The 16,978-nt window shown below is 39.9% G+C and overlaps 2 protein-coding genes across 2 annotated transcripts; one reads left to right on the forward strand and one right to left on the reverse strand.

Moving 5' to 3' along the window:
- The first annotated feature begins 1,418 nt into the window (after nt 1-1,418).
- On the forward strand, nt 1,419-3,272 carry LOC128254679 (kelch-like protein 4). Its single transcript, XM_052983895.1, has 2 exons — nt 1,419-2,364; nt 2,710-3,272. Exons 1-2 carry the CDS (start codon nt 1,496-1,498, stop codon nt 2,948-2,950), a joined length of 1,110 nt encoding a protein of 369 aa, XP_052839855.1. The 5' UTR covers nt 1,419-1,495; the 3' UTR covers nt 2,951-3,272.
- Nucleotides 3,273-13,228: 9,956 nt separating this feature from the next.
- On the reverse strand, nt 13,229-14,345 carry LOC128254886 (lambda-crystallin). The gene is made up of 2 exons (XM_052984237.1): nt 13,875-14,345; nt 13,229-13,818 (listed from the first exon to the last, which is right to left on the reverse strand). Exons 1-2 carry the CDS (start codon nt 14,298-14,300, stop codon nt 13,282-13,284), a joined length of 963 nt encoding a protein of 320 aa, XP_052840197.1. The 5' UTR covers nt 14,301-14,345; the 3' UTR covers nt 13,229-13,281.
- Nucleotides 14,346-16,978: the final 2,633 nt, after the last annotated feature.

The raw sequence follows: 16,978 nt of genomic DNA on the forward strand, positions 1-16,978 counted from the left end.
CAAGTTTTTACTTTGGCTTTAAAAATAGTGGAAAACAAATGTGAAAGTGTGTTTTTCAGTGACTGAGCTTTTGAGATTTTTTCCCCTATAAAATATTGCCAAAAAAACTTTACTATTTAATTTGGTAAAATATTTTTGGTATCCTTGATTGCAAAATTGTGTGAAATCGCTAAAGAACCCTTTTATGGAATTATCCTTTAAAAAATTTCGATGAAATAGGAGAGATTTTAGTGGCACCCCAATTTACTTGTGGATGGAATTTACAAATCCTTTTGAAATGGGGCATTGAAAATCCCAAACAATCGGGTGTCAAATTGACGACTAGCTTGTCTAGTAATAAGCCCCTCGCCCACTCACCATTAACAATGTACAGTCATCGCTAAACTCCTGTCCTCCTTGGGCCCCCCAACCCGGCTGCCACGCCCCCTCCGACGGCCTCCGCCCACCAATTGTGTGTACGCCGCTCGCATAATCAATTATGCGTCTGCAGTGCGTCCGAAGTTCCCTCTAAACTTGGCAATTTATTTGCACCGGAAACTCAACATAAATCAAACTAATTTCTCCTGGGATTCTTCAGCACAACTTCCAACGTGTCCCATTCGCTCTGTCTCTGTCCCACTCTCACTGTTGTTGTCGGTCACGTGTTTAGCTGCGTGGGAGAAAGCGGGACGGAGAGAGCGTAGGCGTAGCAAATTGAATTTGTCGCGCAGTGTTGCATAATTTGAGGCGCATTGTGCGTCTAATTGGCCCACGAAAGGAAAGGAAAAAGTGAAAGCCCCGAAGACATGCGGCTAAATCGGGGGTTGCCCTTATTAGACAGGTTTTGTTCTATATTATCAACGGTATTGCATGACCATAAATGCTAATTGTGCGAGACGTCCCTATTCAACTGAGCCACATTGTATTTCCGCCGCTTGTTGACTTCAATGTTCGTGAACATCACTCATCCGCGTTGTTCCAATGTCACTGCCAGAGGAAGTTTTGAAACTGATTTGGTAAATGAAAGGGAAAGTACAATCTATTTGTTCTTGTTTATATATACTTTTAACTTATGTTGTCTAGTTTTCATGAAAACACATTCAAATTTAAAATTTGTTAAAAAATGTTCTTAGTTTAACTAGTCCATCATTACAAATGATCACTAAAATTAAATTTAGATTGAAGTAAATCTAATCAAAACAAAAATTTTCATAGAAACTAAACTATTGTTGCATGAATGTTAAGCTATTTCGTTATAAGATAAGTATTAAATTAATACCGCAAAATTATCAAAACTAAATTTATATTATGTTATGTTTTACACTCTTCGTTTTAGAAATGGAACTTAAAAATATAGGGGTTATACTATCTAGTATTGAACTTAGTATTGACCTTCATACTGTCTTATTTTATGTTTTTTTTTCAAGACACTTATTAAAACTAAACTTTCAGTTTTTTTTTTGGGGTAGGCTTTTGCATTATCTAAAAACACTGTCAAAATTCGAAGTCTTTCAAAATGAAAAAGCAAAAACTAGACAATAAAGCCCAGCGGGAGGATTTACCAATGGAACCACAATTACCGGAACTTAGTTTGCGTGATTTTCGCAAGAGCAACCGAAAGAATCCGCTGGGGAAGTACTTTCACTTGCCCATGCAAAAGGACACCCTGGAAACGCTTAAGGAATTCTGGCGGGAAAACGAGAATACCGATTTTTTGGTGCGGATCGGACATCATGTTTTTCCCTGCCATCGTTTGGTCTTGATGATCTATGTAGAGCCAGTCAGGCAGAATATGGACAAGTTGGAGCTACGATTACCAGAGGATTTGGTCAAGCCGGAGATTTTTGAACGACTTTATCGCTGGATGATGGACAAGGAACTGCTGCTGAAGCGTTCAAATATTGTTGATCTTCTGTCGGCTTCAACTTACCTGAAGATCGATGAGTTGTCCAATCAAATTTGGCATTGCTTAGATCAGGACTCATTGTTCGGTGAACATTGGGCCGCCCAGGTGGCTCAAGATGCTTTGAACTTTCAGAAACTGCATTATTTGCACTACATGATGTTGCACAGGATTCAATACTACTTTCTGACTTTTGTATCGTCAGATGAGTATCTTGCTTTGCCGCTCAAAAGCCTATGTCACCTGTTCTCCTCGAACGAAATAAGGGTTAACTCAGAAGCGGAGGTTTTTTACGCCGCCATCCGCTGGCTAAATCACAAGTGGCCATCCCGTCAGATCCATCTGACGGAGGTCATGGACAAGGTGCGTCTCTTCTGGATGCCCAATCAACTGCTTCTAATGCTGAAGACGCCGGTGGACGACATACGTGTGGACCGCATAACCGAGTCGCCGGAATTAAAGGCACACATGGAGGAGGCCAGGTGGGTACACTAAAACAAATTTGCTGTTTTTCAAAAGCAGGAGCTACAAGTTTTTAGTTTTACATAATAAAATAGGAAAGAATTATGTTTAAATTCATTTTAAAAAGATTTTGACAGCCTATAATTAAATTAAATCTTAATATGTAAAAATATAAAATTAGGTATATTTTATATTCTTAATTAAATTAATTTTCGGAACGACTCAACTTAACTTTGAATATCCTACATTATTCGGCTACTCGCATTTAACAACTTGTATTTCAAAATGAACTTTTCTGAGTGCATCATTTGATTTGTCCTTCTAATTACTCCGACTGCCAATTAACTGCCGTACCTCCTGATTAGCTTCGATCAATTGGTGATGCAATTCAACGGCGGAACGTGGGAGTACTGGGGGATTTTAAAGATCTCCTCTGTGACATTTCCGCGGCCGCGAGGATTCATCTGTCACAATTTGGCAACTTACCACGAACCAAAACCAAATTCACCTGTCCAGGTGTTCAGCTACGCCGACTTCCTCAACTACCTGGGCGTCCTGCAGACACTGCCTCCGAACACTTTGACGCTCCTCCGAAAGCCACGCTGATGGCCCAAATGGCATCGAACACACCAGGATGCCTCCTTCCTCCTCCAACGACGACCTTGATGATGATGATGTGGCTGGGCAAAATGACAGCGATCGTGCTGCGTGGCAGTTACACCAAATTTGCATTACCTGAGCAGGTGTTTTCGTGGGGTGTTGGTCCTGCATCCACCTCTCCAATGAACTTAATGCTGGTCTGGATTTTAACGAGAGTTGACTGAGAAGTTGGACCAGAAAATCGATTGAGAAAGATCTTGTATATGATTTTTACTGTCTTATATATTATAGTGACTTATTTTTGAATGATTAATATTAATTTTTGTATTCCAAATTTACTTCAAATGATTTTAAAAAATATTTAAAAACGCTAATTAATTTGTTGTGTTTATACGATTAACTTGTAAAGCTAGGATAGCCATAAAAACAAAAAATTGCCCAAACAACACAAGGGTTTTTTCTTGTTCTTAAATAGTTTTTAGATAACCAATCAATTAAATATACAAAATATTTGTAAAAATAGCTAAAATATTAAACAAATTTTATAATCTATTAATAAACACTATGCATAACATTAAAATATGTTTAGCAATGTTGATAACTGATTATCAATTTTAAATATTCTTTCTAAAAACCATAAATTTGTAAAGTATTCATTTATAATCTCAATCGTGACATGAATTCAAATGTTCTTTTAATTTTCTATTCACAATAATTTATAAAACTTACTTCGCATTTTATTAAAAACTTTGTAAAACTACCAGAGGCAGCGGTTTTATCAAAAAGGGTTCCACTAACTAATTGAATAACTAATTTCCACTCTTAGGCATTTCTAAATTTTAGAAATACTTCAAGACTTGGAGTGCAAAGTACGCTTAATATCGTAAGCCCGAGAACATCTTTGAAACCGCACCCCTGCCTGCCATCTTATTACACGTTCCCAGTGATTTTCGAAACAATTTCCTCATCAGCGGTAACTGTGAACCACATTTGCAGCTTCGTCGTCATCCTGGCCACATCACCTTGTTTCGGTTCGGAATGCTCGCGGCGCTTCTCCTGAGTTTTTCCAACACACATACCCTTCGAATTTTCCGCCCACACTGCCACACACCTGGCGTCGCTGGGAAATTGAAAATGTTTGTTGCTGCGGCATGAGTCTGCAAAGTTGGCAAATCGAGATTGCAGTTTGCTGTGACGACGATGTTTACGAGGGGAATGTGAATTTGAATGCAAATGTTCCTGGCTGCCTTGCGGCTAATAACTGCAGGCAGCTTCCTAAAAGAAACATTTCCATAATTAACAATGTCATGGAGGATTAAATGCAGGGCCATCCGCTAAATATTAAAAAAAAGGGAAACACAATTTCCTAATGTTCTTAAAAAAAATGTGTGTGCATGTGGGTGCAACCTGTTATTAAAATCATAAATCTGCATTAAGCGAGTCTGTGTGGGCTAACAAAACGGCTTTATCAGCTAGGCAACGCATTTTTCATACTTTTTTGCCACACATAAATTTATTTAAGGGGCTCGTTCGTCTCTTTTTTTAATAAACTCTCGCTGAATTTTCACCCCTAAGCTTCATACAGGGCTTATATGCTGAAAGGCGTCCTTTAATTCATTTTCCATACACACACACACACACACACACACTCAGTCTAAAAAAACAGCGGAAAATGATTAAAAACCACTTTAATATATCTTCTTTGTCACTCTTGCTGGGCGTGAAGGAGAATAGGATGTGAATGGCAGACTTACGAAAAGCCCTTGTTGACTGACAGTGGACGCTTTAAATTGTGCTTGTCTTGTGCAGAAAGAAGGGTTAAAAAGTGCCAAAGCATAATGTTGAAGTTAAAATAAAATAAAATTTAAATTAAGATTTCATTCACATTTGTTTGGTTTAATTTGCATTCCTTTGTAAACTGTTTCTCGGAATAAATGACGAGGGCTTTAGATCAAAGGGGTTACATCCTGGTGGAGGCATCCAAACTCTTGCCTCGCAAAGAATACCATAAATATTTAATACTTTTTATATCTTAGATCTACTAACTCAGTAGCTGAATTACAATCCGGTTATTGTCTTGTAATTAAAAACGTGATTCCAAGATGATGAAGACTTAAGTGCGCTATCAGTTGAATCCAGATGTGATTTTTTTATTTTATTCCTCTTTTATTAAAAACAAGTACATTATAAATGCCTTTCCACTCCTTTTATTTCCTAAACAATGGGAGCATTAAAATTCCATGTAAACTATTTTAATGCCTTTTAATACTTACCACTCGAACAATAAGTAGCGAAACTTAAAATGCCCTATTAACGTGTCAGTAGAAGTTGTTGGTGGGTAAAACACCCCTGAAACTAAATGCAATCGAGGGACGACTTGTATTGCAGCTATCGATTTTATAGTTGCCCATTTTGTGGGAAAAAAAAAAGAAAATTTGTAAAGTGAAGAATGAGGAACGAAACAGACACGAAAAAAAGTTCAAAATTACAACGCATAGTTGCGGTCAATTGTTAGTGCAAAAGGCCCCAAACAATTAGAAACCACAATTGCTGTTCTGGCCAAGGGAGAACTTTTCATTTTTCCCGGGCAGGAGTGCAGGCTGCAGTTTCCCCATTTGACCCCCGGAAAACGCCAGCTGCAAATGCATTCCATTCTGAGGTTAATGCTCGCAGCCAAACGAAGGGCGAACATTGTGCCCCCACACTTAACCCACTTCAGCCCGAGAGTTCGGTTTATAAACTTGCCGGGGCATTGCTGTCCTGACAGTACATTTGGCAAATTTTCTTTCTTCTTGGAGCTCAACTTTCCCGCAGCTGCATTTCCCTGGCTCCTTGTCCCTCAGTCCTCTGTCAAGTGAGGCGGACATAATGCGATTTTAATACAGATTTCGCCCCATTCGACTCCCCATTGGCCCCGAAGAAAAGTGAAGTCTGTCATGTTGCATGACACTCCCCAATGGAGGCGGAATATGAGTGCTATGTGCCCGTGTGTGTATGTAATTTATAAGCCCTTAACTGTTTATTTGCTGGCCAAAACCTGCCCGACGTGTGCCACATTTCGGTCCAATCGGTTGATAACTGCGTATCCGGCAGAGCACTTAAGCCGCTTACCGCTTTTGCTCGTGCTCATTTTCCGAAAGTTTCTCCTGACTTTGGTACAATTGAATAATTAGTTTGGTAGATTTGAAAATTTAATGAGTGTAGGACTGGCAGGAACTGTGAAATTTTGCAACTAGTGCAGTAAACATCTGTAGCAGTTAATTAGCTTTCATTTGGGGTAATTAATAAGGGGTTTTATGTATGAGTTGCAGCAATGCTAAGAATTGTCTGGTATATATTAAATTAATAATTTAGAATATATTCATTTGTTTTGTAAGAATATTTTAAATTATTTTGTAATTATTTTAATACTTCTTGTGTATTTTATTTTACACATTTGGTATTTTCTGCCATTTGCTTTTTCAATAAACTTTATTCCATAAAGTTTAGATAGTAGATTCGATTTGGGATTAGTTTATGTAGTTTACTTATTTGAACATGAATATGCACCCAAAAATAAAATTTTCAGAGAAACTTTTGTTTCATGAATTTTAAGCTATTGGGTATGAAAAATTTCTCAATTAAATTTGTATTCATTAATACCAAGAAAATAAGGCTTAAAAATAAGGCCTTAGACAACAGTTTTAGACTATCAATATAGAACTTAAATTTGGAATAGTAAACACCCCTGCTTCAAAGCAAACGCCACGAGAGTTAGCCCACTTTTAGCCGCTTTCAGCAAACGTTTGTCGTACTTCACCTTCAACTCTTACGCTTTGTTTTTTTGTGTGCCGGCGGCTGAGCACTTTAGCACACCCAAAGCCGAACTCAAACGCCAACGGTATTTTGGGTGGGCTGCCCCATGGGTGGGTGTGTGTGGCTCATGCTTTTACAATCCTATTAAAGTATCAGACAATCTAATCAACGGCAGGCGGCAGCTCAAAAACCGCGCGTCCTGCACACGCGCTAAACGTTGCCAAAAAGCGAGGACCGCAGACAGGACGAAAGCTCAGCTTGGTGGGTATTGGGTTGTGAGTGGTGGGTTGTGGGTGGTGGGCTGCGGGTGGCATAATGGGTGGCCGAGTGGGTGGTGGCAGATCCACAATTGCTGACACCATGGCTGCTTGTTGACAGCCCCTCAAAAACCCCCCTATGCACAACTAAACACGCAGATAGACAAGCAGATAGCAACAACAGCAATCACAAGAATGCCAACAATGGCACCAAACAACAATCGCATTACAAGGCAAAATGTCCAGTGAAACAGGCGGAGGCAGAGTCAACTATTTGATGGGCTTTGGGGGCTGACTCCAAGGGAAGAAACGGGGAAAATGGGATCCACTTTCTCGACCAGCGCAGATGGCGTGAGAGCTGACTTTCACGTAGTTGGGAAACTAATCAAAATGTTGCATTTAGTTTTAAAGAAAAAAAATAAAAACTTTAAAAATAATTACTTTTGTTTAATCCTCTTTAACATTTTAAAAGCAATTTGTTAAACTAAAACCAATAATGCCTATTTGAACATGTTACACGCTTGTACCTGCCTCAAATAAGAAATAAACTGAAAAGTAAAGAGGTAATTTAATGAAAATTAAGCATATTTAAACATGTCAAAGCTTACCTCAAAATTTTGTTTATTTAATTTTAAAGTTTTACAAGTTTTGCCATTTTTAAAATGTCTGGACTAGATAGTTTCGATTATAAAAGTTGAATGAACATGCATTATTATGGCTTAACATAATAATTTTCAGTATAAGCTAAGTGTTTCACTTTCCCTTTTAACTAATTTAAGCCTGGTGTATTTGTCATAATCTGTTTTAAATTGAAAGTTAGTTGAGTGAAATAATTACCAATTAAAGTGAACTAGCAATATAATATATAATTTTGCCATCTATTTAAATCGCAAGTTTAAAGCTTGCATTAATTACTTAAAATGACACCCATTCCTGGGACTTTTTCGAGCCTCACGCACCCATCTCGTGGCGTGACTGTTGCTGTCGTAGTCGCATTGTTGGTTCGGTCTGCGTCAGTTTAATTTGAATACACTTAAGTGTGTTGCGGTGTGCCAGGGAGCCGTTACGAGAATTTCCAATTGAAAATCACTTCAAGTTTAATTTGATTGCCGCTCCGGCAGCTGAGAGAAGTGGTTAGCCTTCTCTGCCTCCGATTCTCGAGCCCCATCTCCGTCCGAGTCGCATTTCCATTCCATTCTCTATAGATGTCTCTCTCGATTTTAATCACATTTCGGCCCGGCATTAATATTGATGAAAACTTGTTGTGTTCTGCATAATTTCTGAGGCATCAGCAACAATAAAAACACAGCAACATGTTTCAGTCCCTTGCGCAAATAAGGGGAATACTCTTTCCCGAATTTCCTTAAGTTTCGGTCGGTGAAGTTTCATTACTTGATTATTTTTGCGTGGATGAGAAGGAAAAGGAGATGAAAAAATGCACGAAAAATGAAATTAAATCTCCAGGAGGCAAAGTCAACGAAAAGGGGGCAAATGGAATGCGCCACGCAGACGAAACGATACGATTGGAGGGCTGAGAATGTAATGCAATCAAGAAGCCAGAAGGGAGAGCCCAAAAAATCAGTTCACTAAGAATGTGGCATACCCTCTACGAGTCTGGTTGCTAGCTCATCTTACGCTAAGCAACTTAAATTGAATTTTTCAGACTTTGGTTCTGGCAATAACAAAGGCTTAACACTTTATTAACTTAATGCCCCCATCCATCGTCGGTGGTAGATGACCCCTGACAAAGTATGGAGGGTACCTACGTGCCCGGTCATAATCGCAATCGTCTTTCCACCACAACGATGATGAACCCATTATGCCGCCCACAGCACACATTCCAGGTGAGGGTAAAAAGAAGCAACAAAAATTGGATTTTCATTATTTACAGCATATTACACACACACATCCTCCGGTTGCCTGTTGCCTGTGTGTGTTGTGGATCGTGTATCGATAGGCATATGTGCCTATATATGCATCAAGTAGGTGGGCCGGCCTTTATTCCCATGCAACGTGGCGTATACGTATCAACAAATAAAAAAGCCCAGGAAGAGAGTGAGATAGACAGACAGACAGGCTGACAGGATGGACCCTTTGGGCTAGGAAATTAATTAAATTAAGTCAACGAAAAGTGAAACGCCAGACGCACATAGTCGCTGGATACCCGATCCCCACACACTTGTGCATTTCCTGTTATCCTGCGAGCAGGAAGCCCTTGCCCGCAGGACACTCCTCTTTGACATTCATCGCTCTGGCCCCCCCCATCACTTTCGGTTGTGATGCTGTCGCCATCCGCGATAAGCTCGCTTCGTTATAATCCTAATAAAATATTTAGGTTTACTCTATGGCTGTATTTACTTAGCTCCCCCATTCCTGTTTTCTGCGTTTCGCCCTTGTTGCTCGCTCGTCTTTATCTGATAAGCCCTTTTCTGGCTGGGCAAGGGTTAATTGCATTAGAGTTATGACAATTGCCAGCAAATTTGAGTTGGCGAAAAAAAACGGAAAAGCAAATACAAAATGTGATTGCGAAAACAAACTCAAATACAGAACGAGACTAATTAGATAAGACTTGCCCTACGAGCTTAAAAACATGAGAAGCGCAGAGAGAGGTGCATTTCGGGTACAGTTGTGCTTGCTAAGCAAACAAAGAAGTTTTCATAATAGCTGGTAGAAAGTACATTATAATATGAAGACATATGAGTTGGCTTTAGTCACTTTGATGCAAAAAAAACTTCCCCTAACCATTTATATTCAACTAGTAGTGCAGCCTTTAAAGTCTAGACAGGATCAAACGCTTAAACGATCTGGGGAAGCCCTGAAAAGCCTCAAATGCTATCTCTTTCCACTTTCTATGAGTATTTTGCACTCCATCCCAATATCCTCCTACCAATTTCTTGACCGTCTGACGTTTGCCGGCGCAGTTGAGACAGGGCGCAATTTGTTTTAATCAACAAAGTCAAAAAAGGGGCACGTAGATCTCCATTCTGTGAGAAATTAAATAAACTTTGTGTTGGCCAAACAATTTGCCCATCGTCCGCCTGCGAAGCGTCTGCGGTTTTGACCGCCGTTCCAGACACAAAAAAGCGAGAAGCAACAAAAAACGCTGACGGGCGAAAAGGACGAAGAACCTTCGAAAAGGACTCGGACGTGACTTTTGGGCGAGGATAAAGGCATGCAGCATGCAATTCTTTAAAGCGATTTAATAATGCAACCAGTTTGGGGCAGGGACATTAATTTTCTTGAGCACACAAATTTGTCATAATGAAGTCGAATTCTTGGCCTCCTCGATTAGCCAAGTGCCCATAGTCCCCGAGTAATGGCATTACGTTCGACAGATAAATGAAAATTCCAGCCGAAGAACATAAATTATTTCAAAGGCACTGATTTATTGGCTGACCACAACAAATGCCACAAACAAACGAAAGAAGATTAAGAAAATGAAAACGTTTTGCAGACATCTTTGGAGTTTTTACACATAAACTGTGTCCATTTTATGATGCTCTTCTTTTTAGTATTGGCTTGAAATAATTTTAAAACGTTTTATTCGAGCTAGAGCATTCTTATTTCTGTGTGTCCATTGTGTGTTATCAATAAAGCAAATTGAATTTGCTGCGGTGCAAAAAATGCCACTGAGGTCGATCAAGATAAATGTCAGCGGGAGAGCGATGCCAAGAAAATGGGAAATTGCCTCGAAGACACTTGAAGCTCAGGGCAATTGTTTGCTGTTGTTTGCCATTGTTTGCAATGGTTTGTTTTGTGATTTTTGGGTCGCCCATTTGAGATGTTGAAGTTAAATGAATCTCCCCCACTGATAGTTGTGTCTTTGGCTCCCAACGATGATAAATGAAAGAGGTTAACTGATGATTTAAGGATGCCTTCTTAGTCCTCTCACCCGCATCCGAAGCTTTGACATCTTCATTCCCCTCACAACCTGCTTATTTATTTATCATCCTCACATACTTTGAATGTAATGTATCAAAACGAATCGAATGGATTGGATCGGATCGACTAGGTTCTCGGTTCGAATCAACTTTGTGCGCTTCGAGGCGTAAATGTTTTATGGAATGATTTATTATTCGGGGCTCTATCTGTCTGCTTGCTGCGGGGGCGTGGCCCAGCCCCTAGGCCATAAAACATGGCCCCTTATTTGTTGCCACTCCTGCTGGTCTTATTTGACCCGAAGGTCCGAGGGAACACGTCAAATCGATTGTTAACAACTGAGCTAACAAGAACAAATGTCGTTGGGATTGAAAAATTGTTATTTCTTTGTCTACGTGTTGTTTTATGTTTTTTTGTAAGGTGAGGAAAAGCGAAGGCAGCGTGGATATAATTAATGATGCTGCCAGGACAAAGAAATCGGAGATTTTCTTTGTGACTGGAATTTAATTAGTGGTCGAGCAAATCCCTTTGAACTTGGTGGTGGCAAAACTGGAGTGGAACAAATTCAAACAAATTTTTTTGACAATTTCCTCCATCTCAAACTCTCTTGAAATTAATTACATTGATTGCGCTGGCGTTAATTACATGCATCCATCTATTCCTCCACCCTTTGCTTTTGCCTCTCTATCCTTTTACTTCCTTGTGAAAAACACACTCAAATGAAATTGGGCATAAAACAATGCATTTCCGCTCTTCCCCGACACATGGCTTCCTTCCGTTTCCGCTTTAGCGCCATTTTACCAACAATACCCACCCACAGAGTTCAATAAACAGCAGGTCCTAACGTCTGGCTCAGACCTGCAAAAATGAAAAGAAAAAAAAAGGAGATGTAAGCCAAAGCAAGGCAGAGAGGACATTGAAATTGTTGCCTGCTTTATGTTGTCATTCCATTAATTATCGTTCGTTATTTTAACTTTTAGCAGCACCCCCCACATCGCCATTGTGCACTGTCTGCACTTTACAAATACCTACGACCACCTCATAACGTTGGCCAACTCTTTTTGCCTTTTGTCATTTTTTTTTTTTCGAAAGTAATTTTTTGTCAACGCCTTTTGTTTGCACATTAAATGGCATTGGCTCGCCAGCGCCATGTGCAATTGTCCTGTCCCCTTTGCTCCCTTACATTCCCCTCTATGAAATTCCAATGGCTGATGGTCTGGGTAATGAATTACTAGCCACATGCTTTTTGTCCACCGCCCGCTGGCTCGCAACAATGACATTGCAGTTTTTAGCCGACGCCGCCGCCGGCATCAACAATTTCAGGGCCACCGACGATTCGGGATCCTACCCAGGAGCCTACCCCTAAAAATTGAGCTCCATGCAGCAGGCTGGCTGAAATTATGCGACTTTAATTGTTATATGGCCCTGGCCACTCTTTTAAATACTTGGCATTGAAATATGGCCGACAGTCTGCTGGCGAGCATTTTAATTAAGATGGCTTTGCAAAGTTGATTGCAATCAGATAAAGGGTTTTTAAAAAATGGAAATACATAACCACATTATTAAATAAAATACATTGATTAAATAAATAAAAAAAAAACGTTTTAATTGTATTGGTTCTAAAGTGTTAAAGCAAAGTTTAAAATAATTGTTATATTTTTGATTGTAGTATTAAAACTAATTTTTCAAACTAATGTACTAAATAATTTTGTACAATTTAAGAGTACAATTTAATTAGTATCAAGTAAACATTCTTACAAGTTTTATTTATTTATTATTATTTATTTATTTATTTTACTTATATAAGAATCAACATTTAAGTCCAGATTTAATATTTTCAGAAACGTCTTTACTTTCGAAATGCTTAGGTGGATGTTATTTTTAGTGTTTCTTTTTAAGGCGCATCTTTGAACTCGTTGTTCTTGCTTACTAACATAAAAAACTAATGGACCATTTTAAGTCACTGATAGGAATTTTCAATCAGGCGAAAACACGCAAAATCCTGATATTTAAAGCAATTGCTAAAGAGCTCGCCAGCAATTCGCAGTGAAAATAAATCCGGCGCTCAAATAGAGATTTTTCACTTAAGCAGCTCTTAGTCCGGGGAGAATTCAGCAGCGCCCGAAATGAAAAATGAGTTAAGGCCGACAGCATTCATCAGGCCAAGTGCCGAAACGGGGAAAATTGTAATGGGAAAACTAAGAAAAGCGTCGAGAGCGATGCGGAAATGTGACACGTTGTACTTGAATGCTCCGCCTGGAAAAGCGTTTCCGGTTGCCGCAAAAATTAATTTCATTAATGCACGAAACTGGAGAAGCGAGCGAAGGAGGAGAAGCAAGATGACACAGACCCATTTAGTTGATTCGCAGTTTATTCAGGGAACATCACAACGCAGCAATTAATTTCCTATTCAAACAGCTTTTTTAGTTTGGCCAGCTGGGTGAGGAATTCGTCGCGGGTGACGCGTCTCTCCTCGAGACTTTCCAGGGGCACCAGCTGCTCACACTGCCTGGCAATCTCCTCCAGCGTTTCCCGATCCTCCTTCGTGTTTGGGGTTTCACCATAGGTGGCACTTACGGCCGAGATTTCTCCGCCAAATCGCTGGAAATAGTCGGCCACGCCACCTGGAGCATTCAAATGGGCTGTCTCAAGGGATCCGAGCAGGGCGTATCGCAACCCAAGTCCCTGACTCAGCACTCGATCCACATCCGCCACGCTGAGTATACCGGAGCCCACCAAGCGCCACACTTCGTTAAGGATGGCATATTGGATGCGGTTGGTGGCAAAGCCCTGGATCTCTTTTTTCAAAGTCACCGGACGCTGGCCAATGGTGAGCATGAGGTTGTGAGTTCGCTCCACGGATTGCGGGGAAGTCCAGGGAGCGGGGACAATCTCCACCAGGGGGATGAAGTACGGCGGGTTCAGTGGATGGGCCACCAGCATCTGTTTGGGAGGAGCAAATCGCAATTATTGATATTTGAGACGAAAACCCAACCCACCTGCTGCCTCCTCTTGAGTCCCTCGCTGTACAGCGATGGCATAAAGGTGCTCGTGGAACTGGCCACCACTGTCTGCTCCTCCAGGAGCTCGTCCAACTGCGTGTACAGGGACCTCTTCAGCTGCAGCACCTCGGGAACACACTCCTGTATGTGCACCGCCTGCCTGGTCAGTTCCTCCAGTCGAGTGGTCACCTCGATGAGGGCGAATTGTTCCGAGGCCCGCAAACTTCCCCTCAGCGAACCCTTCTCCTCCAGACCATGCAGATCCTTGTCCAGCTCCTGCAGTGCCAGGGACAACTGACTCTCCAGAATGTCATAGAGCTGGACTCGATAGCCAGCCGCTGCGAAAAGCATTGCCCAGGCCCTGCCAATCAGTCCACTGCCCACAATCCCAATCTTCTGGCTACTCATTTCAAACTGTCCCATGCGAGCGCTCCGAAATTCCGACTTGGCGTTTCGGATCAGAACGGGAACTGCAGATTTATCGCCCCGGGTTCAAGTTCAGCCAGCAATCACATCAGTCATGCGACATTATGGTTCTCTATTGATAATGAATTGTTTATTTATGAACGTACACTGTGAGAAAGGGTTTTAATAAGGAATAATCATTTTAAATTATTATCGTTATGTATGAAAGCTAATATGCTTACATGATGCTTATATCAGCTTATTTTTAGTGAAAGCTGAATAATTATTAGGAAAACGGAAACGTCATATTGTTCTTATATGCAAAAATGCATTATTAAAAGCAAAACTGACTGCGCTTATATACTCATTACTCATTACAATGACTTAAATACCGGCCTTTTTGAATACTGACCAATTTCATGGCCATACTGAAGTTAAGCACACCAAAATTTAAGAAAACCAAGACTTTTTGATGTCTTGCCAAATCTAGCAATTAATTTCTGTTAACATATAAAGTTTCAGTTCTAGGTCTATGCACCTTCAACCTTTCCTTTTTAAAGTCTCATTAAATTTAATTGCTTATCAATTTTAAAGGCCGTGTAAAATTCTCAGCAGCCTATTAATTGATAATCCCACATTTTGTGATTTATTGTGGCTTAAGCTTTCACTTTCGGCTTGCCAGGCGATAAGGATGGGTTGTTACATAGGGGAAAAATATAAATATAAGGGGCGGGAGTGTGACATTCCGCCCAACTGACAAAAGCCTGCATGTAATACTTTTATGCATATTTCGCGCATATTTTTCTGACATTGTAAGTGGCTGAGGCTGCCAGCAATAAATTATTGAATAAGCACTGCCAACAACAACAGCAAGAACAGCAACAGAAGCCGGAAGAGACAGCAACAGAGGCGGAGAAAGAGACGGAGAGAATGGAGTTCTGGGACGGAGTCTCGTTTTCATATGTAAACCACATTAATCATACGCCCCGTTTGCGTTTTCATTTACGCCACTGACATATGAAAAAATGTGAACGAATGAATAACAACAGCAATAACAGAAGCAGAAGAATCGCAATCGGAAAAACGGTAGGGAAAACAGAAAATATACTATATATCCCCAGACGAAACTGTTAGGCAGCCGGGTTAAATCAGCCATGAAATGCCATCTACACTATGGCAAGCCATAAAAATAATTCAACAAAGGGCAGCCAGAAATATTTATACACAGAGTGCGTTCGCATTGAGAGATTCGCATTTCAGTTCATTGCATTTAAATGCTTGTTAATAAAAATGGAAAATGGAAATCAATGCCAGATGCAAAGGGAGAGCTGTTGAAAGCGTTTACGTTTATATTTTCGTTTACGTTTACGCTCAAAATTGCTGGTTTCCCTTCCTTTGGCCAAGGACTCAATGGAAAGGAAGGAAATAAGTTAAATTTTAATCCGAATTTCGATACGCCAATTACATGCCATATTTTATTTATTTGCCATTTATTGGTATTTATTTGAAATTTCAAAATACGCCTCTTCATTTCTTGTTTCATAGTATTTTAATATGTTGCTTTATCAATTAAATTATTTTCCTTTTATCTTAGATGCTGGCTTCGTAGTTCAATGCTGAGATTTCTTTAAAAACCAAATGTTTAAAATCAATGCTAATCTAATTATAAATCCCTGGGTGACCTTAAAGCCATAAAAGCCACTATTCGGTTGCATTCAACCACCTCCAATCAAATGTGGTCATATGTCCCAGAAGCAGAAATCAAAATCACCAACCCAAAAAAATAAAAACAGCTGCAACATCAGCAGCCGTAAAAAAAAAGCAACCTCAAAATCAATTAATTTTATTGGCCACCTTCCCGTGCCTTGAAAAACTGTCCGTGTGCGGAAAACTGAAATGTCATTGTGGTGAAAAACTATTTCCCAAACAGATCGCAATTCCCCGTTTATTTCGACCTTTTTCGTGCTGTCACTTTCGGTGAGGGTATTATGGCTTAGCATCTACACCGGGTTTGTAATAAATTAAAACAGTTAAAGCTTTTATTTTGGATACTCAAGTTTTTGAAGCGCTAACGAAAGCGAAGCTAAAAGTAAAAATGTTTTCACAAAGGCTTAGATATAGTTTGTGGTTTTTTGGGGAGACAACAAAAATAGTGAGAGAAATAGCATAATAATAGAATTAACTCAAAAATTACTTTATGTGCTTCGTTAAGCAAGACTATTATGTTTATGAACAGAATAAAATGACAAAACATAAGTTAATGCCTTCAATAACACCAAACGGTATTGGTTTCTTTTTTTCTGACTTAGCTTAAGCCATTAATTATAATTAAATATATTTCTTAAGCTATTCTGAATAGAATTTCATTTAAGGGTACTACAACTTCGTTGTTTATAGACGGTGTCCCATTTTTTATATTGTTTGTCATTGGCCAGAATCTAAATCTGAGTCTATCTCGTCTCTGACATTGACAAAAGTGCAAAGGATTAAAAGTTGTACACGGGGCCGAACAAAAGCCATTGAGAGGTAACCACACAGATACACACGCTTGTACACCCTGCTTTTTTTTTTGCATTTTTTTCAACCGCACTGAGGAATTGAAGTCACGTAGTTTGTGTGCAAATTTTTTGCAGCTCCGTTCACAGGGGGAAATGGTTCGTGTCCGTGTGCCATGTCCGGGTTCGGAGAGGTCCCTT

Source organism: Drosophila gunungcola (assembly GCF_025200985.1).
Source record: "Drosophila gunungcola strain Sukarami chromosome 2R unlocalized genomic scaffold, Dgunungcola_SK_2 000006F, whole genome shotgun sequence".
NCBI lineage: Eukaryota > Metazoa > Arthropoda > Insecta > Diptera > Drosophilidae > Drosophila > Drosophila gunungcola.

What these genes read in the sequence shown, in the direction of transcription:
- LOC128254679 (XM_052983895.1), top strand. Translation starts at nt 1,496, where the DNA reads ATGAAAAAGCAAAAACTAGACAATAAAGCCCAGCGGGAGGATTTACCA. An exon ending in GCACACATGGAGGAGGCCAG is followed by an intron (nt 2,365 to 2,709) that starts GTGGGTACACTA and finishes CCTCCTGATTAG; the next exon opens with CTTCGATCAATTGGTGATGC.
- LOC128254886 (XM_052984237.1), bottom strand. Translation starts at nt 14,300, where the DNA reads ATGGGACAGTTTGAAATGAGTAGCCAGAAGATTGGGATTGTGGGCAGT. An exon ending in GACTCAAGAGGAGGCAGCAG is followed by an intron (nt 13,819 to 13,874) that starts GTGGGTTGGGTT and finishes CCTCCCAAACAG; the next exon opens with ATGCTGGTGGCCCATCCACT.